The 23,490-nt window shown below is 38.9% G+C and overlaps 1 protein-coding gene across 7 annotated transcripts in view; it reads left to right on the top strand.

Moving 5' to 3' along the window:
• The window catches only part of LOC126271985 (peroxisomal multifunctional enzyme type 2-like), a 155,141-nt gene extending 142,627 nt beyond the window's left edge, over positions 1–12,514 (top strand). For all 7 annotated transcript variants that reach the window (XM_049974457.1, XM_049974451.1, XM_049974454.1 and 4 more), the window contains 2 exons: positions 8,653–8,750; positions 12,194–12,514. In XM_049974457.1, coding sequence (XP_049830414.1) covers positions 8,653–8,750; positions 12,194–12,310 — 215 coding nt within the window. In that variant the 3' untranslated portion in view covers positions 12,311–12,514. The remainder of the gene's footprint in view (positions 1–8,652; positions 8,751–12,193) is intronic.
• The last annotated feature ends 10,976 nt before the right edge of the window (positions 12,515–23,490 follow it).

Below are 23,490 nucleotides of genomic sequence, written 5' to 3'. Positions count from 1 at the left end.
GTAATTCTGTCAGAGACGGCAAAGGACTTGGAAGAGCAGTTGAACGGAATGGACAGTGTCTTGAAAGGAGGATATAAGATGAACATTAACAAAAGCAAAACGAGGATAATGAAATGTAGTCAAATTAAATCGGGTGATGCTGAGGGAATTACATTAGGAAATGAGACACTTAAAGTAGTAAAGGAGTTTTGCTATTTAGGAAGTAAAATAACTGATGATGGTGGAAGTAGAGAGGATATAAAATGTAGACTGGCAATGGCAAGGAAAGCGTTTCTGAAGAAGAGAAATTTGTTAACATCGAATATAGATTTATGTATCAGGAAGTCGTTTCTGAAAGTATTTGTTTGGAGTGTAGCCATGTATGGAAGTGAAACATGGACGATAACTAGTTTGGACAAGAAGAGAATAGAAGCTTTCGAAATGTGGTGCTACAGAAGAATACTGAAGATAAGGTAGATAGATCACGTAACTAATGAGGAGGTATTGAATAGGATTGGGGAGAAGAGACGTTTGTGGCACAACTTGACTAGAAGAAGGGATCGGTTGGTAGGACATGTTTTGAGGCATCAAGGGATCACAAATTTAGCATTGGAGGGCAGCGTGGAGGGTAAAAATCGTAGAGGGAAACCGAGAGATGAGTACACTAAGCAGATTCAGAAGGATGTAGGTTGCAGTAGGTACTGGGAGATGAAGCAGCTTGCACAGGATAGAGTAGCATGGAGAGCTGCATCAAACCAGTCTCAGGACTGAAGACAACAACAACAACAACAACAACATTGTCAAAAGCTTTCTCTAAGTCTACAAATGCTAGAAACTTAGGTTTGCCTTTCCTTAATCTTTCTTCTAAGATAAGTCGTAAGGTCAGTATTGCCTCACATGTTCCAACATTTCTACGGAATCCAAACTGATCTTCCCTGAGGTCGGCTTCTATCAGTTTTTCCATTCGTCTGTAAATAATTCGTGTTAGTATTTTGCAGCTGTGACTTATTAAACTGATAGTTCGGTAATTTTCATATCTGTCAACACCTGCTTTCTTTGGGATTGTAATTATTATATTCTTCTTGAAGTCTGAGGGTATTTCGCCTGTCTCGTACATCTTGCTCACCAGATGGAAGAGTTTTGTCAGGACTGGCTCTCCCAAGGCTGTCAGTAGTTCTAATGGAATGTTGTCTACTCCCAGGGCCTTGTTTCGACTCAGGGCCTTTCAGTGTTCTGTCAAACTCTTCACGCAGTATCATATCTCCGATTTCATCTTCATCCTCTTCCATTTCCATAATATTGTCCTCAATTTCATCGCCATTGTATTGAGCCTCTATATACTCCTTCCAACTTTCTGCTTTTCCCTCTTTGCTTAGAACCAGATTCCCATCTGAGCTCTTGATCTTCATACAAGTGGCTCTCTTTTTGCCAAAGGTCTCTTTAATTTTCCTGTAGGCTGTATCTATCTTACCCCTAGTGAGATAAGCCTCTACATCCTGACATTTGTCCTCTAGCCATCCTTGCTTGGCCATTTTGCACTTCCTGTCAATCTCATTTTATAGACGTTTGTATTCCTTTTTGCCTGCTTCATTTACTGCATTTATATATTTTCTCCTTTCATCAATTAAATTCAATATTTCTTCTGTTACCCAAGGATTTCTACTGGCCCTCATCTTTTTACCTACTTGATCCTCTGCTAACTTCACTACTTCATCCCTCAGAGCTACCCATCCGTCTTCTACTGTATTTCTTTCCCCCATTCTTGTCAATTGTTCCCTTATGCTCTCCCTGAAACTCTGTACAACCTCTGGTTCTTTCAGTTTATCCAGGTTCCATCTCCTTAAATTCCCACCTTTTTGCAATTTCTTCAGTTTTAATCTACAGTTCATAACCAATAGATTGTGCTCAGAATCCACATCTGCCCCTGGAAATGTCCTACAATTTAGAACCTGGTTCCTAAATCTCTGTCTTACCATTATGTAATCTATCTGATACCTTCAAGTATCTCGAGGATTCTTTCATGTATACAACCTCTTTACGATTCTTGAACCAAGTGTTAGCTATGATTAAGTTATGCTCTGCGCAAAATTCTACCAGGCGGCTTCCTCTTTCATTTCTCTCCCCCAATCCATATTCACCCACTATGTTTCCTTCTCTCCCTTTTCCTACTCTCGAATTCCAGTCACCCATGACTATTAAATTTTCGTCTCCCTTCACTACCTGAATAATTTCTTTTATCTCATCATACATTTCATCAATTTCTTCATCATCTGCAGAGCTAGTTGGCATATAAACTTGTACTACTGCAGTAGGCATAGGCTTCATGTCTATCTTGGCCACAATAATGCGTTCACTATGCTGTTTATAGTAGCTTACCTGCATTCCTATTTTTTTTAAATTCATTATTAAACCTACTCCTGCATTGCCCCTATTTGACTTTGTATTTATAACCCTGTATTCGCCTGACCAAAAGTCTTGTTCCTCCTGCCACCGAACTTCAATAATTCCTACTATATCCAACTTTAACCTATCCATTTCCCTTTTTAAATTTTTTAACCTACCTGCCCGATTAAGGGATCTGACATTCCACGCTCCGATCCATAGAACGCCAGTGTTCTTTCTCCTGATAACGACATCCTCGTGAGTAGTGGGGGCTATTTTACCTCCGGAATATTTTACCCAAGAGGACGACATCATCATTTAATCATACAGTAAAGCTGCATGCCGTCGGGAAAAATTACAGCTGTAGTTTCCCCTTGCTTTCAGCCGTTCGCAGTACCAGCACAGCAAGGCCGTTTTGGTTAATGTTACAAGGCCAGATCAGGCAATCATCCAGACTGTTGCCCCTGCAACTACTGAAAAGGCTGCTGCTCCTCTTCAGGAACCACACGCGTGTCTGGCCTCTCAACAGATACCCCTCCGTTGTGATTGCACCTACGGTACAGCTATCTGTATCGCTGAGGCAAGCAAGCCTCCCCACCAATGGCAAGGTCCATGGTTCATGGGGGGAGGTTACTATATATACCAGGTCTAAACGAGCTGTGGCCATGGGAGAAGGAAAACTGGCTTACCTGGAGCTTTCAACACACAATTGCCATCAAAGTAGTGCCCTTGGGACTCCACACCCTTCTCTCAGTGGTGCCACAATTGTTGGAAGCATGCTGAAAAAGCTTTTTTCAGAATGGAGTTTAGCTCGGCTGTTTTTGCTGTCATAATGTCCTCTCTTGTCCAAAATTATGTTTCTTTCAATGGCCTCATGAGTTTGGGTAACAGACAGAAGTCACAGGGGGCCATATTGGGAGAGTCAGGAGCCTGTTGAAGCACAGGAATCTGGTTTTTCACCAAAGAAGTCTGAATCAAGAATGACTAATGTGCTGGAGCATTGTCGTGATGGAGGCACGAATTTCTTGTTGACTTCACGTCCCGTTGCTTGCACCACACAGCATCATGTAGGTGACAGAGGACATCTCTGTAGTAGTCTTTGGTGCGTGTTTGACTCTGTGGTGCATACTCAGGGTGTACCACACCATAGGAGTGAAAGAAAGCAGTCAGCATCACTTTGATATTGCTGTGCACTTAGCAGGCCTTCTTTGGTCTTGGTGACAAGGAATGCTTCCACTGTGATGACTGGGATTTGGTTTCTGGGTCATACCCGTACAGCTAGGCCTCATAATCAGTGATTACGGTGCTCACCTAGTCAATGTCACTGTTTGTGGAGTCCAGCATGTCCTGTGACATTTCAACAGAAAGTTGCTTTTGCTGTCAGCAGCTTCAGCATGAATTCTGCCGACAATCTCTTCAGGGTCAAATCTTTGGTCACAATAGAATGTGTGATGTCCACCTTTTCTGAAGTGTCTCTGACAGTCATACAACAGTAGTGCATCACCACAGCATTCACTTTGGCAGCCATCTTTAAACTGGTTGTACCACTCTTTAATCTGTGTGATGCCCATAGCATTGCCATTGAAAACTGACCGTATCTTCCGAATTGCTTCCACCTGGCTTTTGCCCAGTTTCTATCACAATTTGATGCAGTAGCATTATTCCAGTCGTTCTGCCATTTCCCTTGCAATGAAAAGCTGGTGCAAGCACTACACATTATGATAATCTTATTATCGTATGATTCGGTCAAACTACAAAGTAAAAAGATCAGAATTTTATATTTTTATGCCATGAGACAGGTTGTAATTTTGTTTCCTTTTTAATTCAGAACAGTCAGTGCAGTTGAGTCCAATGTATTCGCAGTTCTAACTTGACTTTGTTGATAAAGAAATGATTAATGTTACCAGCACTTCATCCCTGCCAGTCAGCAAAAATGAAATAATTCTTAACCTCTTCAGGTCTTCCAATTACAGGTTGCTAAAATAGATGGAAACTCAGTCTAGCTCAAGAAGCAAGTGACTAATGGCATTGCATTTTCTGTTTTAATGGTTCTTTAAGACCACATATAAAGGTGGAGAATTTCACTCAATAATAATTAAGATCAAGGGATGAAGTTGCGCTCAGCAACTCAAATTCTCCAGTGATGCAGAAGTAGTCCCTACTACAATATAAGATATGCACCTGAGTCTATCAGCAGCACCTAAGCCAATTTATCAAAATCCTTCCCGCCAGCATCTATATTGTGCGCGCGCGCGCGCGCGCACACACACACACACACACACACACACAAGTTTGCATGATGGAACTCTGTGAGCAAGTCCTACTTGCACTTGGTCAATATTCTTCGTTGTGACTTAAACCAACACTGTAAAATTGGCTCACTCAAACAGCCAATCATCTCAGGACCAATGTATAAATACCACTACCATTAAATCCATACAAAACCTTTGAAACTATTAAATATCAAGAAACAAACAGTGCTGTTAGTAACTTTTAACAATAGTAAAATTTTAGCCGATGGCTCTCAGAGAATCGTACAGAGGACAGTTTTGGTGCTGCCATTGGTCATTTGCAGCTTCCTCACTGTTGGCTCACGTCAGCATTGTCATTTTCACAGTTTCTACCCCCTTTTTCTACAGCTACAACACCATTTGCACAAAAGATTTACATTTAAAACCAAGATATTTAAACAAATGATTATATTAATATATCATTAGCTACTTTCTGCTGATTTTTCACTGTGGCTGTGCAACCATTCCCTTAACATCAACCACTCAACTTTGTCTGTCACAACTCTGTATGTACCTGTAAAACTCTCTTGCATATAAGTGCTGGATGTAATGTGCTCAGAGGCCTTTAGGACCAGCTCTGTTCAGAGCTGGGACCAGTGACCCTAACTTCACATTAGGCAGTGTTTCCTTATGGTGCAACAGACCTACGAAACAGTTTCTATGTCACAGACCACTAAACATCGTGCCATTTCTTACTCACTGATACAAGAACTTTTTGGTAATATACTGATAGTTATGAGGCCTTTTGGGATTAGAATATAGAGATTGATAGGGATCATTTCAAAGTTTTACTCCAAGGTTTTATATTTGGAAAACTTTTAAATCTGTATTTGATAATCTTTTAGATAAGCACCATGATTTTAACACAGGATACACTGAGATTTCAAGTCACTTCCTTGATGTTAAGTTGTTTTCTCTGACCACATTTTCAGGATTTGCCTTCACAGGAAGGCATTTAGTTCAGAACTGATTATACTGGAGCAAATAAGGCATATTCAAAGTAAAAATGTTTCTTGTCTGCTCTGATTCCCTTAGTGCCTTACAAATACTCCATCAAATGTAAGCAGGTGAGAATAAGATACAAACAGTACTAAAAAACTGTTCCTTCTTCAAGAGCAGGGTAAATGTGTATCATTCTAATGGGTACCATGGCATCACAACATGTGAGTGTCTGTGGAAATGAGTTTAACAGACTGAGACGCCATTCCCCTGTGAGCTGTCATCTCCTTTCTGTGTCAGAGAGCCATGCAATGATGAGAGGAGGTTTGGTTGGTAGTGATGGACAGTATATCGTAGTCGGTGAAACTGCCTAATTGACTGTGGAATGTGCCATACTGATTACCCAGACAAGGTGAAATAACTGTTAACCTACCTCTGAATGAGACACTGTCCTGTAACATGTAGCTTTATACTCTGGCAGGAGGATGACCCCACTCTTCCCACACCTCCCCCACATGTGTGGTGCCTGTGGCAGACAAATTGTTGTAAGCCACATTTTATCTTAGTGCATTTCATATATGAGGTTTGGAACTTTAATAGTGGCAACTATTTATTTACAGCTCGAATAAAATAGATACCTGTTTCAAAGTTTTATTGACCTTCAAAGTAGTCACCAGCATTGTTTATAACCTGTTGCCAGCGATGTGGAAGTCGTAGGATACTCTTGGCAGTGCCAGTTGTGTTGACTGTTTGAATGGTGCTGTCTATTGCCCGACGAATTTGTAGCAGTTCTGAAGCAAATGCCGTGAAGTGTTTTCTTTCAATTTAGAAATCGAGTTGAACTCATGAGGGCTTAAGTCAGGGGAGTGCAGTAGGTGGTATAGCACTTAGCAGACCCATCAGTCAAACAAATCATTAACAGCTTGCACTGTACATGCTTGTGCATTGTCCAGCAAAATGATGGTCAGGTCCTGCAGAAAGTGTCAACACTTCTGTCTCTGTGCTGTTCATTTTTGGAACACAACCTATGACCAGCTTAGAGACGGAATTGGTGACACTTTCTGCAGGACCTGCAACATGACTGGCACTGCTAAGAGTATCCTATGACTTCCACATCACTGGTGACAGGTTATACACAATGCTGGTGACTACTTTGAAGATCAGTAAAACTTTGAAACACATATCTATTTTGTACAAGCTGTAAATAAATAGTTGCCACTATTAAAGTTCCAACCCTCATATTACTGAAAAGGTTTTGAGCTGGAGGTCTTAATGTGTTTGAGAGAGATTGGATCATCCTCCTTTAATCCACTGATAAGCCAGCCACATTTACCTGCAGTTTTATTTTAGATGTATCGATCAAATTTCTTTGTTTTATCAAAAGTTTGACTACAGAGTAAACATCATTTCATTGTTTCTACACATGGACATTGTGTGTGTGTGTGTGTGTGCGTGTGAATTAGCTGTTTTTACACTGCCTGGCAAAAAAATAAATAAAAAAAAAAAGGTGAAGCATTGTAAAGATATGGTCAGATGTCAAAGTAACTTTGTACACGTACACAACCATTGGCAGATATTCAATGATAAAACTTGTAATTCTTTGTGGCCGGTAGAACAGCCACCAGAGTGCATTAATGTTTTTTTTTTTTTTTTTTTTTTTTAGTGTAGTATCCATGCCTGGTTGGGTATATAAGGGATGTGAACAGTGTTAGATGTTGAATGATCACTGTGAAGAACATGAAGTTGCTGCATATTCAGGTGGCACAGTGTTATCAGCACCTGACAGAAACTGAAAAAAGCTTCATTGCGGGTCATCTGGCGGCTGGCTGGTCAACTTGTGTAATATCCAGATTTGTGGGGCATGCAGATGTGACAGTGGCCTGATTTTAGAGTGTATGGGTGTGTGATGTCAGACATATTTGTTGTCAGGGTTCCAATCAAACACATCTGACTACTACAGTACTACCCTGGTGACTGTCGGGAAGTATGGCGGTACCATGGGGAGAGGTACCATTCTTCTGATGTTTTGGAGAATCACAGTAGTATTACTCCTTGTGTCATGGTGTGGTGAATCATCAAGTATGTCTTTAAATTGAAGCTGGTAGTGACTGAGGGAATTTTGACAGCACAGTGTTACACTACAGACATCCTGCATCCTTACGAATTACCTCTCATGCAACAGTCTTGTGGCGTCATTTTTCAACAGGACAGTGCTCATCCATGTGGGACATTTCTCTGTGAACTGTCCACATGATCCAGAGAAATATCAAACAAATATATGTTGATAGGGTTGTAACTGATTGGTTCAGCTCATATGAAACTAACAGAGATGCTTGAATAACTTAAATAGGAAGCTTTCAAAAAAAAAATTACGTTCGTCTTATGGAACCGTGCTGTATAAATTTTTAGAACTGGTATTAGAGGAAGGCTATGCAATAATTCTTTCGGCACCATTGTATAACTCTTGTGGAGATCACAAGAATGAGGTAAGAGAGATTTTTACATGTACAGTGGCATATAGTTGGTCCTTTTTCCCACACTCAGTATTAAATTTATATAAATTCTCTGATATTGGTATGAATGTGAATTACCCTCCATCACTTATTGTACTGTGGCTTGCACACATTATCATCACAAATAGATGAATATATCTGTGATTTAGCAGGATTTTAGTTTGTTGTATCTACAAAACACTTCGCATGATATCACATTTCACTTCCTTTACTTTTAATTCACATTAAATACACATCACAGAAACAGTATAAGAGTTTTGTGTGTTTGTGTTAGCATAAATTGTAGGTGAGGCAAAATCACTGTCATTTTTTCAGGTTGGTGTTTCAAGATACATCACAATTCTCTTACATACATACAAATGTGCATATTTTTAATTATTAATAAGTTATTATTCACTGATTATTGTAAAATCATGTTGATTAATGATTGATTGAATAGTTAAATTGGTTGGCTTTTGTAAATACCTCTACACTCTTTTATTCATTGCCGTTGTTTTTTTCTCACACACATAATTGCACAGTCTCCAAAATTTAATTTCTGTTTTCAGCTATTGATCTGAAAAAGGGTAAACTCTATAAAGGGGATCCACAAGGAACAAAAGCTGATTGTACAATAACCATTGAAGATCAAGATTTGGTCGATATGGTAAGTAACACAAATTCTTCAGAACCTTCAGAAATGGTTATCAAAAGGGTGATGTCATCAGTATATCTGTCCAAGGAATTAGTGATGTTATCATTCACCGTGACTGACTCTTGTTCAAAGTAAGAAAGTTAATGCAGTACGATTGTCCCTCCATTAAATTATAATCCAAAATACTAGGAACTTTTACATGCAGTTTTATTTATTAAGTCAAGTATGCAATTGATATTGAAGTTATTTAAGCAAAGAGCACCATGTTTATTTATATTTTTAACACTGTATTTGATTTGAAAAGCAATGGCTATTTCTGAACAAATGTTTTATGTTATCACATCTGAATGCTGGATGACAGGTATTCACTTAAATTGGTCTTCTGCATATTTTAATATCAGGCATGAATTGCACCCATATTTATTTCTTACATAAGACTCAATATGTGATCATCATCAGTAGGTGAATGGCAAAGACATAATTATTATTCGCATCATTATCAGTTTAATATTGACTCAGATAGGGCACTGAATACAATTTGACAATGTGGGGATCAAACAGTTTGGTAGTTTTGAAAAGATAGCATAGTAAAATGAGTATTTTAGATGGCCAACACAGTTTATTGCATACATTTGGACACTGAAGAGATATGTTGTGCCACGATATGCAGAAACTCAGCACTACTTATTTGTGTCATTGAGAGTGTAGTTGTCCACAACAAAGTTGTTCACAAACCACATGTCAATACAAACATTTCAACTGTAATTACATCTGCCATACAACTACAAATTACATTGCCAATTGTATTCCACAGTGTGGCATAAAACGTGGCTTCTCCCTCACCCACTGCACAAATTCTGCAGCAGGGCTGCATTACTTGGTTCGCAACTCAATTTAAGCATACCCTTTAGAAACCCATTGGTGGCTCTGTCTTGATTCCATTGTACACCCCTCACCTGTTTACTGTTCACCAAGAAAGTTTTGATACTAATTTCTGCATTTTAATTTGCAGAGCTCTCACATAATATGACAAAGTTGCTACAGTGTTTTCACATACCTGTATCTGTCGTCGTAAAAATACTACATAATTTCTTACAGTACAAAGACAATGTGTATACAGTATGTACATAAAGTCCGGGAACACTTTCAATTATTTATTGCACAAGAACCAAACATTGTGCAGATGTCATACATATGTCATTTCGAAGAGAAGCCCTGAAAGTTTTTTTCATGTATACTGCCGCAGCATAGTTTGATAATTTACCGATTGTCAGTACTAGTCGCAAACATGGTGAGTTCAGGTGCAGAACAAACTTTCTGTGTTGGGGTTTGACAAAAATAAGTGTGCTACAGCTGTTCAACGGATGCTTAGAACCAAGTACGGTAAGAAGCCACCAACAAGGAAGGCCATTTGCCACTGGCACAACAAATTCGTTACGACAGGTTGCTTGTGCCCGGCAAAGAGAAGCAGATGTTCCAGTGTGAGTGAAGGGGATGTGGAGCATGTACGAGAGACATTTATAAGGAGTCCAAAGAAATCAGTGCATCATGCATTCCACGAACTCGAAATGGCTCCAGTGCCAGTGTGGAAAGTCCTGTGACAGAAGCTGTCTATGAAACCACCCCATCTTCATTGTGAAGTTCATGAGTACCTGAACACAGAGCTGCCACATCAATGGATTGGCCATGCTACAGAACGGGACAGCTGTTTCATGAATTGGCCTCTCCGATCACCAGATCTCACTCCATGTGACTTTTTCTGTGGGGACACATTAAAGATCTGGTATATGTACTGTCTCTACCAAGTGATGTAGCAGAGCTCCGGGAGAGAATACAGGAAGTGACGGCCGCAGTCGACAATGCCATGGGGACGGATATGGCAAGAATTCGATTACCGTATTGACATTTGCCGGGTCACTCATAGTTCACATATTGAATGGTTGTAAAAAAAAACTTTCAGAGTTTCTCTTCTAAATTCAATATCTATGACACCTATACAATGTTTAGTTCTTGTGCAATAAATAATTGAAAGTGTTCCCGGACTTTATGTACACCCTATATAAGTAAGCAAAATGTGTTTTTTGTGCTAAATCACATTGTATCATCACATGTGAAATACTCAGTAGTTACAAGAACATAAACTATCAGCTCTTCTGGGGAAAATAGTGTAATGATATATGAATCCAGTACAAATATTATATCAAATTTAAACTTTCTGACAGATTAGAGCTGTTTGCCAGACCCTTAAATTTTTTTTAAAGTATTGCTCTTACCAGCTGAGCTACCCAGATAAACCTCACAGTCTCTCAGTACCTCTGTCCTACTTCCCAACGTTGCCAGAATCCTATCATCGTCTTGCTGACATAGCGATAACACAGGCATGATCAATATGCTTCAAATGTTTAGTAATAATCAACAGCTAGTATTACTGTTCAAGAACTGGCAGGTATTGTAATTCAACATAGCTGTTAGTTACCCTAACTCGTAAACAACCTAACATATACCGTTAACATATTGAACTTTTATAAACTATGATGAGTGAAGGAGAATAATCACTTAAATTCAGATATTGTTTGGGGAAATGACAGGCATCGTTTCATTGGCAAAGGTGTTAAGAAATTATAGTGTGTTGTATCTGTCCAGTTGGAGTGAGCATGGCTAAAGTGAATGCTACAGGTAAGTCCAGTCCAATTAGGGACTGACTTATTTGGTTTGAAATTTGCAGCAAAAAAATACTGTACAATTTATTCTAATAAAAATAGAAGAAATTATGTTTGACAAATCCCCAAAGGAGTAGTAGACTAATATATATACAGAAAAAAAGCTGATAAATACTAGACAGTATGTGTTCATCTCGCAAGATATTAGAAATTTAACAATGTTATGAAAGAGATAGTTACAACTCACCATATAGCGAAGATGCTGAGTCGCAGATAGGCAACAAAAAGACAATTTTCCATTTCAAATTGTTAGAAATGATTAAGGAAAAAAATCTACCAACCTACCTCTCTCTCTCTCTCTCTCTGTGTGTGTGTGTGTGTGTGTTTTTAATTGCTCTGTTTATTTCCTGTAGAGAACTAGAATAATCTTTGATCATATGAGCACCATATTAAACATTTGTCTAGCTTCTTGTTTTGATATCTTCTCTCACACTTATCAGTTAAACATAGGACACTATGTTTAAAGAAGGAAAAGCTGTGTTATTGTGTATTTAATAAAGCTGATATCCTTACTTTACTGTAGCATTTTCACGTACTATTACTTGTTCACTATTGTAAACTTTCATACAAGACATGCCATTTCAGGCAATGTATTGTGAAAGACACATTTATATATAAATACATTTTACAAAAATCTTGACACTACACAAAAAATTATAGCTTTAATTATGCAAGTATGCAAAATTTACATTTCTCCAAACTATGTGAATATAATAAGATTTTTTCTATTTCCAGGCAAAAGGAACACTCAACCCACAGGTTGCCTTCATGAAGGGAAAATTGAAAGTAAAAGGCAATATAATGTTGATGCAGAAGTTGCGTAGCCTGACAACAGAAGAATCAAAATTGTAAATTTTTTTAATATGTTATATTTGTTAAGAAGTACAAACTTTTATTGCATTTTTTGTTAATGTCAGGGGGGAACCAATATGGAATGGGCAGTTTGAATCAAATATAAAAGACAATATTCATCATTATATGACTGATCCAAAATAATGTGTTGATGTATGTGTATTTTACAAATATAAATATTTTTATAATTGTTTTACAACCATAGCTTTTTGTTATTCCTTGTTCACCTTACTGGAGATATTCTGAGTAAGGAGAGAAAAATTACAAACAAGTTTCAAAATCAAAGATATACACAGATAAACTTGGACAGGTGGAGGGTTCCAATAATTAATCAATTATTTAATTATTAATAACAAAATATATGGAAGTGCAATGTATAACAAGAGAAAATGTTATATGGTCAGAATAGTAGCGGAAAAGGGGACAAGGAGTAAAAAGTTAGAATGAAGTCATTAAAGAGAAGGCAACCCAACAACATTATATCTGTGACTCATATGGGAAGATGGGTGAATGTATGCTATAAACAGCAAAGAAGTAATACAGATTTTCTTAAACCCTTTCACCACGAATTTATTGCAGATATTAACATTACCATTCAATCTAATTCCTTTTGTAAACTTTTGCAACTGGTGTAGATAATTGCTCAGACAGAATTTTATAATATGTTTACAAAAATATCTACTGAACAAAATTATATTACTAAACTAACAGTCAGTGACCTCTCAGACCACACTATGCAGTTCCTTTTGTTAAACGTTAATAAATCTGGATTTGGCAGGATAAGTTTGAGGAAAGTCCTCAAAGAAATAAACTAGTGATACAGTGTTCATGACATGAATGAAATAAAACACATTTATTAATAAGATCATTACCTTACTGGTAAACTGTTTTGTCCCAAAATAATACAGAATGGCTCAAAGGCTACAAAAAGCCATAGATTACTAAAGAAGTAATGACACTGAAGCAAGTGTAGTAGAAGGAAACGATACTCACATCAAGCAACAAAACAGAGCAAATGTGCAACGTAGTGAACCAGAAATGAGTATGAGCTAGTGTTATTTGTGATATATTGAGATGTGTCTAGTGTTACAAAACATTTTAACAAGCATTTCATGACTCTTATTGAAAAGATGGTGTTGTCAGGCTCAACAGTTGCTGCCACTGAATGTCTCAGACCAGCCATTATAGATAACCAGTAACATGAATATGACTGTCACTGCCCCAGTAGTACCAATGCCCACTATAAAATGTTTAAAATGAAAAAAATTCTAGTAGGTGTAATAAATATCAAAGAAATTAATTAAAAGGCATTTCTAGTTTCATAAAATTTTAAATCATTTTAGTAATTACTTTTGGATAAACCCAAAAAAAAAAAAAAAAAAAAAAAAAAGAAAGAAAGAAAGAAAACAATCTACTCACCAAGCAGCAGCAGCAGGAGAAAACACACAAAAGTTTACAAAGTATAAAAGCTTCCGGAACCAGTGGCTCCTCCTCCTGGCAGAAGTGTTGCAGGGGAAGGAAGAGAGGTGAAGGAAAAGAACCCTTCTGTCATAAGGGGCCACTGACTCTAAAAGCTTGCACACTTTTATGTGTTTTCTCCTGCCTCTTCTTTTCGAGTAGATTTTTTTGGTTTCTTATTTTCCTGTTAGTTATGTTATATTTAAAAAAGGATTATTTTCATTATTGTGTTATTGTAATTGCTCATTTATCACTGTAATATTGCCCTATTGGCTGGAATATGCTTGAAGTTAAGTCTCTGTATAAGAAACTTAGTGAATTGTGTAAAGAAAAATTCAGTCAAAAACTTAATAAATGAGACAGAATTTCTGATCAGTGCTTATCTCCAGAAGGCAAAATGTTTAGTACTAGAGTGCATGCCATGTAACTTGGCAGGTGAAGTCTGGATGTGCAGAAGCACGGATACATTACATAACGTGCCAAGTGAAGCGAGTTTACAACTGGGTTAAGCATTTTGTATTGTGTTCTTTTGAAAGTTATTTTGAGGCAACTTGATCAATTTAAGTGACAAAAACAAATCTCACCTACTATTACACAAGCAGACAACATAAATAGTTTTTTTACGTGTATCAGAGTCAGAAGTGGCCTCCACATCTGATCACAAAGTGTCTCCTGGTGTTGCTAAGTGCCAAGAATGAACAGCTGAAGCATGCAGTACCAGGTTGAGAGCTGTTCAAGGGATTGTGAGTGAAGCCAATGCTTCTGCTGAAGAGAACAGATCACCCGGTTTTAAGTCACCTGGTAAGTGCCGAAATTGAAAGGAATCTGTAAGTGAGCTCAATGATTTCAGCACAAAATATTTGACATGGATAGTTAAGATGAATATCCTATGGCAGATAAACTATGTTCATACAAAGAAGAAGCCGACAGTTTCAATGGCAGCAGATCTACCTTGCTCATATTAAGGCAAACGAGATTCCGTCGAGAAGTTCCTTGAAAAATTAAGCTGACTCTTATGTTATATTGTTGATTTTGTTTACTTAAACCTGTGGCTGGACTTTTTTTGGATTCATAAACATTTTATTTTGTCTGTTATTACTTTTATGTTGTAATTTCATGTACTGACACATTTCATGACCTTGGAGATTTGCTCCTCAATTTGGTCCTATGGAACTAGAAATGTAAATACAAAATAAATAAACCAATGATGGAAGAAAACTGCTCTTCTAGAGAAATTATACTGTAGCAGCAAGAACTGTGATCTTGAGATCAATGCACAAGATAAAGCAAGCCAGAAAATCATGTATTTGTTACCTTGGTAAAATATATGTGAATCAATACTGTTCAAGACCAAAATGGTGGATGACAAATGAATGATTTTGGAAGCCTGAAAGCCCCTGTGGGCAAAGAGAGAGGCCTTACTGTGCTTCACAGTTGTTCTACAGGCACAGGCTTCAAACCAGAAAGTAAATTAATATTTAAAGCATCAAAGTCAAAGCATTCAGATGACTACCTCTCTAAAATAATTTATGCTGTCTTCGAGCAGTAGTTTGTACAACAGCTACTTCCATACCTGGCAGAGAATTGTGTTATTGTCATGTACAATGTAAGTGTACACTCAGTACAAGTGAATAAGTCTCCTACAAATGCCAGAAAGAATGAAATTATTTCATTGCCATCTAATGGAATTCCTCACTCTATGTCATAGACCAGGGCAGAGTTACTCGTGCTCATAAATGCTTATAAGCTTAAATACCGTACCCACGAGACAGATGAATTTGCAAGACAGGATGGTCACTTAGAAATTAGGTTACCACTCTATCACTGCCACTACAATCCTATTGAGCTGCTATGGGTGCCAGTTAAAGTCCATATTACAGAAAGAAGTAGCACATTTTGGAATACCGACATCGAAAGATTCATACATGAAGCAGTGAAGAACGTAACTACCTCTGCATTGGCAAACTGTGTCCGACATTCAGAAACAGTACAGGAAGAATAATTTAAAAAGAAAATTGACAGAGACTCTGATTCATTTGAATCAGATAGCGAGGCTGAAGTCAATATTTTGGGCTAACTTCGTTGGTACTGCTTATTACTGCATTTAAAAACATATCACAAAGCTGAAGCCAAAATTATATAACTGGAGACTAGGTTTGCTTGGGTGGAATGGGACTGATAAAAAGTTTTTTATTCCTTATGAAGACTAGTTGTGGACTTTTAAAGCTTGTCTACAGTCTTCAACAACTTGCTGATTTTGTTGTGAACTGTGATTAAAGTTGGACTCCTAGCCATAAAAATAGGTATAATTTATTTTTTATTTGTGCTAGTCAGACTGCTGTCTTCACTTTTGAAACAGTAATTAGTCGTTCATTCTACATGATATATCAGTTATGTTAGTGATTAAATATTGTAACATCATTTCAAAAATTTGTGTTGGAAAGATTATCAAAATCTGTTCTTGCTTTCCCCAAGATTAGCGCCAACAAATAGTGAGTGGAAACTTGTTTTGTATTATGTACGGTAGTAATTATGTACAACAGGAAAAACTTCAGTGACAATTTAAATTATTTGATATAAGTGAGTTGTCTAAAAAACAGAAAACTCCATTTTTTAAAATAATAATTTTTAATGTATGACATATCTTTTTTATTTTTTCTGATATAAGATTCTCTAGCTGTGTGCCGTAGAGAGTACACGTAGATTGCTCAGCTGTTTGCTTAAGACACTTCAAAAAAATTGTAGATACAAATTTCATATGTGCAAATATTTACTCTGCAGCTCCAAATAGATAATTGTGACTACAGTTTTCAAGCTGTCAGTAGGTGAACCTAATTTTCAGGATGAAAAAGGAGAGATAAGTACTCACACATTCACTGCAGTTTTTCCCATTAATCACATGTATTGCAAAAAAATTTTATGAGTTTTATAAAAATTGTTTGAGAATGGTCAAAAGCCATTACTGGTCCAAGATTTGTCAGTAAATGTATGTTTTTCACTACATTTCTTTTCTTTGTAAATTTTATTTTGCAAGACATCACAAGATAGGTGTATCTTCCAAGTCTGAATGGGAAAGACCGATAAATGCACTGCAATTTTTCCCAATTACTGATCACACTATTTCTTGCACTGATCGACTGAAATGACAAACAATGCAAGTCCATCTAATACTGATGTCACTGTTCATCCTATTACCGTACACTGCTATTTTTCTATGTTACGCATTTTATACAGGCTTGAATTATAAAGGCACACATTTTGAAAATGTGCCCTTCCTCACAAAGGTGTAAATGCTTGCACTTTTCACCTTTCTTGTTTGCATATGTAACATTAATGGTTGACAGTCAGTAGCCAACTGCTGAATGGAATTTCACACAGTCTGACTACACTGCAACAGATGGCTCCTCCACCACTGCCAAATGCTGGCTGCACAAAGTCTCTGGCCACTCACAAAGTTATGTGGCATGAACTCTACTATTAAAGTGTCAGGATTGGTGAGGAAGGGTAAGCAGTGGGCACTCGTTGCAGTGAAGAAGTTAAACATTTTATAAGGGCATGGTGATTTGATGCAGTAAAAAAGGCAGGCCTATAGAAGCCGCCAAAACTAAATGGGCTGCTGCCCAAGAGAGCCGGAGAGGAGAGCATCTAGTCGGGTCGTAAGCTGCCATAAGAAGAGAACGGACGGTGTGTCCACTCCCAGCGGCTGGCCGTGGCTCCACCCCCACGTGACCACCTCCAATCCTCCCTATTGAGCAACCAAATTGTAGATGTGCAGTTCGGTAGTGTTACCTTGTCAGCAACAAGTGAGTTTAGCTGCTGATGGTTCAACACGCGAGTTTCAAAGTGGTTCTGTCCAGTTTCATGCAATGTGACTTACACGCTGAAACTAGCCGCCAGGCAGAAGACACTGGTGAACATCATTTGAAAAATAAAAAATCAAATTTTTATAATATTAAATCCATTAAGTAACTGCCCCCTCTGTACACCCTTCTCCCCTCCGCAGGAATGAAGCATAGGGAGGCAAATTGACAGTTACTATGGGGCTCCTGCAAAGGATGGCCTTACATAATTTTGAGAATAGATTTTTGATTTTTTTTTAATTCGCATTTTTGCATTGAAAGAGTGACAACATTTTTTTTTTGTAATAAAATCTTGCTTGACAAAATTTGGACGATGGCGGACGGTGCAGCAGTGGTGTGAGGCGCTGTGAGTGGCAGCACAAGGTACGGTGATCAGCTGTTGGTGCTGGCAGCAGCGAAGACTGTTGGCCGCAGTGGGCAGTGGTGCACTGTACTGCACTACAAGTTGCGCCGGAGCATATAAGTGGGGGATCACAAGGTCTTGCATCTAAAAGAGGGCCATGCCTTTTCTTTTGGAGGTGTTTTATTGATTACATATTCCTTTTCTAACCAAGTGGTACTCAGATCATGGCTAGTTTCTATCGGGCTACTACAGTATGGGGCAACAAGAAACATTCCTGCTCCCATTACAAAACTTAAGCGTGATATTCCCCAGGGACAGCAGAAAGGGACGACCAAAGTCATGCAGAAAGTCCTTTTCTAAAAGCTACCCATAGCGATAAACCAATAAGGATAATTATTAGAGGTGTACATACAGAACTGGGAATAACTATACGACTGAGATACTGGTGGTTGTGCCAATCCGTAATACGCGCGGTGGCACAGTCTAGCGTTAAAGATTGGATCAGCTGGGAATGTGAGTGATTGGGGAGAGATGGCACATTTTCAGGTGACGGTAGTATCATTGGTTGCTCTGGTAAGTACCACATGTGAGGGGAGAGTCACACATTATGGGTGTAAGACAAGTGTGCAAACACTTCCTCAGTGGGGGTATGTGATATTGCAGCACACAGTAGGGCTGGGTTGCTCGAAGGTACTCATAACACACGATAGTGGCTGTTACTGGGTGGGGTACGGTGTATAAAATACTAATAGTGGGTGTCGTGGCGACAGGTGGTAGTACAGACTGCAGATGGTCAGGCTTGAGTACCTATAAGCACGAATTAATCTTGTTAGCTCCAGCTGGTAGTTATGTTATGAAAGGGAAGTATTACAGTGGATGAAAAAGTAGTAAATAACTACCTGAGGTTGTAGTGACAGGTGAAAAGTCGATGGCTAACAGACTTTTGTGCACTATGTCACTGGGCAATCTAAACTGGCGATTGCAAAGAACTGCAGGGGTATACGTTAATAGCAACAGGCTAGTGGGGGAAGAAGGGGGATAAGGTCATGCTGAAAAAGGACTTACTTGTCACCCTGATCAGCATGAGTTCAAAAATGTGGGGGTAGCATTAATCCATGCCTGCAATCGATGCATAGGCGGAATTCACCGTATTTAGTGGTTTCATAAGTGGTTGCTGAATTGGAAGCTTTAGTAATGGATGTTGTGGCTTAGGAGGAAAAGGGATTTGACCAATGAGAAAATTATGTTGCAATTAACGCAGTGTTTTTTTCTGGATATATTTGTGGACAGCCGTCCGTGATCACAACACCAGGGTAGCTTGACATATTGGCCATCTATGCTGAACGGCCCACTCGCAGTGAACCGGAAGGGTGCTCACATTAAAGAATAAGTAATTGGGTATGATTGGGAACAAGTTCAGGTGACAGGTTTCAGAATAAAATTCATTCAGCAGTGATATATCCACTAGTCACAGGGTATTTTCTACCCCCTTCCTCTGGGGGGAGGCAATATGTCTGAGTAGCATTGGCTACTGACCAGGGTGCAGATGAAGGCGAGCCTTGTCGTGACGTGCCAATGATGCATAGATGAAAGAGATAGGTAGTTGATCAATTTATGAAACGAAAACTGAAAGAATAACCCGATCAGCTGGGCACTCTGCGGGCACTAACTGCACCGTGTAAGGCACATGGCCCTGGAGGAAGGAGGTACAAAGTAATGGTTGAGGTTGGAAAGAACAGATGAGCGACTCAGAGCAAGGGTAGCAACCCAGTGCAATGCTTGGGCGAGGGAGGAACTGTGCTCTGTTTCCGTAGGGGCGATTACATCTCGTGGGGATTAACTGCTACAAAATTCCCAAAATACATGAAGTAACAGCGTGAGCTACAAAAAAAGGGGAGTGCGAAGTACTGCGACATTGTACAATAAAAACTTTTATTCATTAGGGTGGAAGTCTTTTGCTAACTATATTTCCAACAAGATAATGCATTACTACACTTGGGTGATGGGGTCATGTCATGGGTGCTAATCATCAACAATCTAGTGCTTATTTCAGCAGGTGACTCAATCTTATTATGTCATGGGTGTGATTGTATGAATAAACAAATGGGTGTGTCTCACTTTCTAAACACACAGCAGAGCACTGTATGCAAATGGTAGCAGTGCCGATTTCCGTGCTCGGTCGTAACATCTTCACTTCATCATTACATTACTTCATAAGAAGCAGGGTGAACAATAACGAAACTTGTGGTCATCTGGGTGAACTCTTAAATGTGCAAAACTCACATGGGGTGTGAACTACAATTCTTTACTTACTTGAGTGAAACTTCTTTTGTTTTATCCTACCACAAAATCTATTTCACTTACTGCTCTGCAGCAAAAGGGTAGCACACTTATTCTCAACTCCAGGAGCGCTTTCGACTATTTTCTATTGAGTAACTTATATAACTCGGGTGCTTCACTTTTCTAAACATACCAGTCCAGCTCTGGGAACGAACATGGTGCACAATAGGATTCCGGAATTGTTAACTCACAAAATTGTGTATCACGACTGAAGGGGATCTTATGTAATGGGAGTGTTGCTATAGTGCATCATATCTAGAGTCCAGGGCTGTGGTGGGCCTTTACGTACTGGGGTCATAAATATAAAATACAAGTGCATATTGTACAAATGCATGGATATAACATAGGGTATAACATGGTCTTTGCTGCACAGCAAAATGATTGTGAAATGCTTAAACGTAACACAACATCATAAGGGGAGAAAAATACAAGTTATTGGGTAACAATTATTAAACAACTAGCAACTGGCAACGCAAAGTGGGTCAGACATCACTCAACACCTCTAATCATACAAAATGCGCATGATACTGAGCCTTCTGGTATATCTCTGGGTGGGTAAGAAGAGGTTAGGCACCGTTTACTGGCAGGGTGTACCTGTTTTAGTGTTCTGGTTGTGTATCATGTTGTAGTGACAGGACAGACTTACCTGTAATTATTTTTTCCTGTCGGCTGTGTGTGAGGCTCAAAGCCTGGCTCTCTTGGGTAGTGTGCTCTCTCTTAATATCTGTAAATCTATCGAGAGTATAAAGGGGACAATTCAATAGTTGATTTTCATAAATCTTATGTTTGAGGTACGGGGTATAGTGAATAGGTACGTAATATTTAATTTATGGTATTAATACTTAAATTTGTCTCTTTGGGGCTTCTCTTATTGCTGGAGATGCACATATGGTAAGAGTTTTTAGGGTATCATCAAAACTGGGTGGTAAAACAATTTATCAAACTCGGTACATGGTGTAGCAGGTAGCATTACCAAACTGGCGAGACACACAAGCAGATGTGCTGCAACAGAGGCAGGTTTCAGATTAATGCTGAGATAGTGGAGCGGTTGTGCAGCATGTGTAGCGGAGACTCCTTGGGACGTTTGAATTAACCGTTTATAAAATGTAGTTCACATAAATTAATAATATTAGAGTGGGATTAGTGACTGTTGCGAATAGGACTCTATTTTCTCGAACGAATTGATTTATACCGGTTTATTGGGTACAATTACTGTTGCTCATTTACAAAGAAATTTTTTACTTTCATGGTGGAAAAAGTGAATAGGCTGTGATGGGCACATAATGGTGGAGCCATTTAAGAATTTGGAAAGGGAGCAGGTAGTCAGTACTCAAGATGCATCAGAATAGAGAGACGGTGGTACTATACCTCGGAGCAGGCCTAGAAATGCAGAGCGCCACCAAACTAAATGGCAGTGCACTGAAAGACACCCAATAATGGTGCACTTTGTTATTGCGATTCTTTTCTGCTTTGCATACGATTAGGTGGAGGTCGCTTGCTTCCAAACTCCCCTCGGAATTATAGTCTGGTCAGTGGGCATGTTAAGGATTTAGGTGTGCAAGCACATTTATGGGTGGGTTTTCAAGTTGTAGAAGTTACCTGGGTATGAGACGGAAGGATGGAAGAAATCATCGCAGCGCTGAAGGTCCGGCGCTTGTCTCAGAAGGCAGTGGGGGAGGCATAGTTTCTGAATAGGGTTTTAGTCTATCAAAATGGACGACCACCTTGTGGTCAGGCAGTTGTAATTCTGCATTGACAGAGGAAGTGAGCCAAATGATTGAATATGGTCTGTCATACAGACGGGTAAGTTTCTTTACTCTTCCTTTCTTTATACTAGGTTGTTTTAGCAAAACCAAATCACCAGGTTTGTAGGGGGGGGGGGGGGAGGATGGCATTTTTATTACTTCTTTCCATCTGTTTCCTGGTTGCTTTGCAGTTGTTCCCTTGCACCTTCTTATAAACAGCCTTAAGGTGGTGGGGTAGCCCCTTAACGGCTGTGTGATTGATTCCCAGAGGTAATTTATCGATCTCAAAGGGAGATTCCATAGGGTGACCAAACACTATCTCATAAGGGATTTGTCCAGTGGCTTCGTGGAAACTGCTACTGTACACACTTGCCAAATACGGAACGTATCTTTGCCAGTCACTGTGGGTTGAGTTGATGTAATAGGAAAGCATTTGTTTCACAGTGCGGTGGACACGCTCAATTCGGCCATTTACCTGGGGGTGAAAAGGGATGGTTCTCCATTTTCTAATTCTCAGCAATTTGCAAACTTGGACAAATAAGGTGGACATAAAATTGGTTCCTAGATCTGTTATAATGGCCTCAGCGCTTCCGAAAGGAAGGACAAGATGATCCACAAAAGCTTGTGGTACTGTTTCAGCTGACATGTCAGTGATGGTACCAAAATATGGTATCAGGAAAAGTGATCGATAATGGATGGGATGTATTTACTTCTTTGTGTACTTACAGGAAGTGGCCAGACTACATCCAAAGCCACAAACTGAAAGGGTTTTGATGCCTCAGAAAGAATTGTAACGGAATTTTGATTCGCTTGGGTGGTGCTGTTCGGCACATGGGAGGCAGTTTTTTTTATATACTTAGCAACATCCCACCGTCTTTTGTCCCACCACTACTTCATGGAAAGGCAGGCATTTGTCACTCTTTGTCCACTATGGCAAGCTTGAATGCTGTCATGTCACCAGGCAATAATTCTGGATTGTAGGTTTTTAGGAATTACTGTACATTTGCCCTGGAGGGTCTTGCAGTATAGATTCCATCACCTGTAACAAAATCCAGATGGAAGTGATACTGGCAATATTTTGTGTCATTCTCCTGTGAGCCTTTTAATTTGTCAATTGACACATTGTTTGTTTGATCTACTCTCAATTATCTACTAAGTGTATCAGCATTCTGGTGCAATTTTCCACCTTTGTGTTGCACTTGATAATCATACTCACTCAGCTTCAGGTTAGATGGCTGCTAGGGTCTTTTAAAGTTAATAGCCACTGAAGTACTGCATGATCTATTACTACCGTAAACTTTCTCGCAAAAAGAAAGCATCTAAAATAGTTGAATCCAAACATTAATGCCGGAAGTTCTTTCTCTGTAGTACTGTAATTAATTCCTGCCTGGTTCAGCTGATGGGATGCATAACCAATTGGTCTTTCCTCACCAT

The sequence above is a fragment of the Schistocerca gregaria genome, chromosome 5, assembly GCF_023897955.1.
Source record: "Schistocerca gregaria isolate iqSchGreg1 chromosome 5, iqSchGreg1.2, whole genome shotgun sequence".
NCBI classification, from domain to species: Eukaryota; Metazoa; Arthropoda; class Insecta; order Orthoptera; family Acrididae; genus Schistocerca; species Schistocerca gregaria.
Note: the sequence above shows the minus strand (reverse complement) of the source record. Positions and strands in the feature narration are given on the sequence as shown.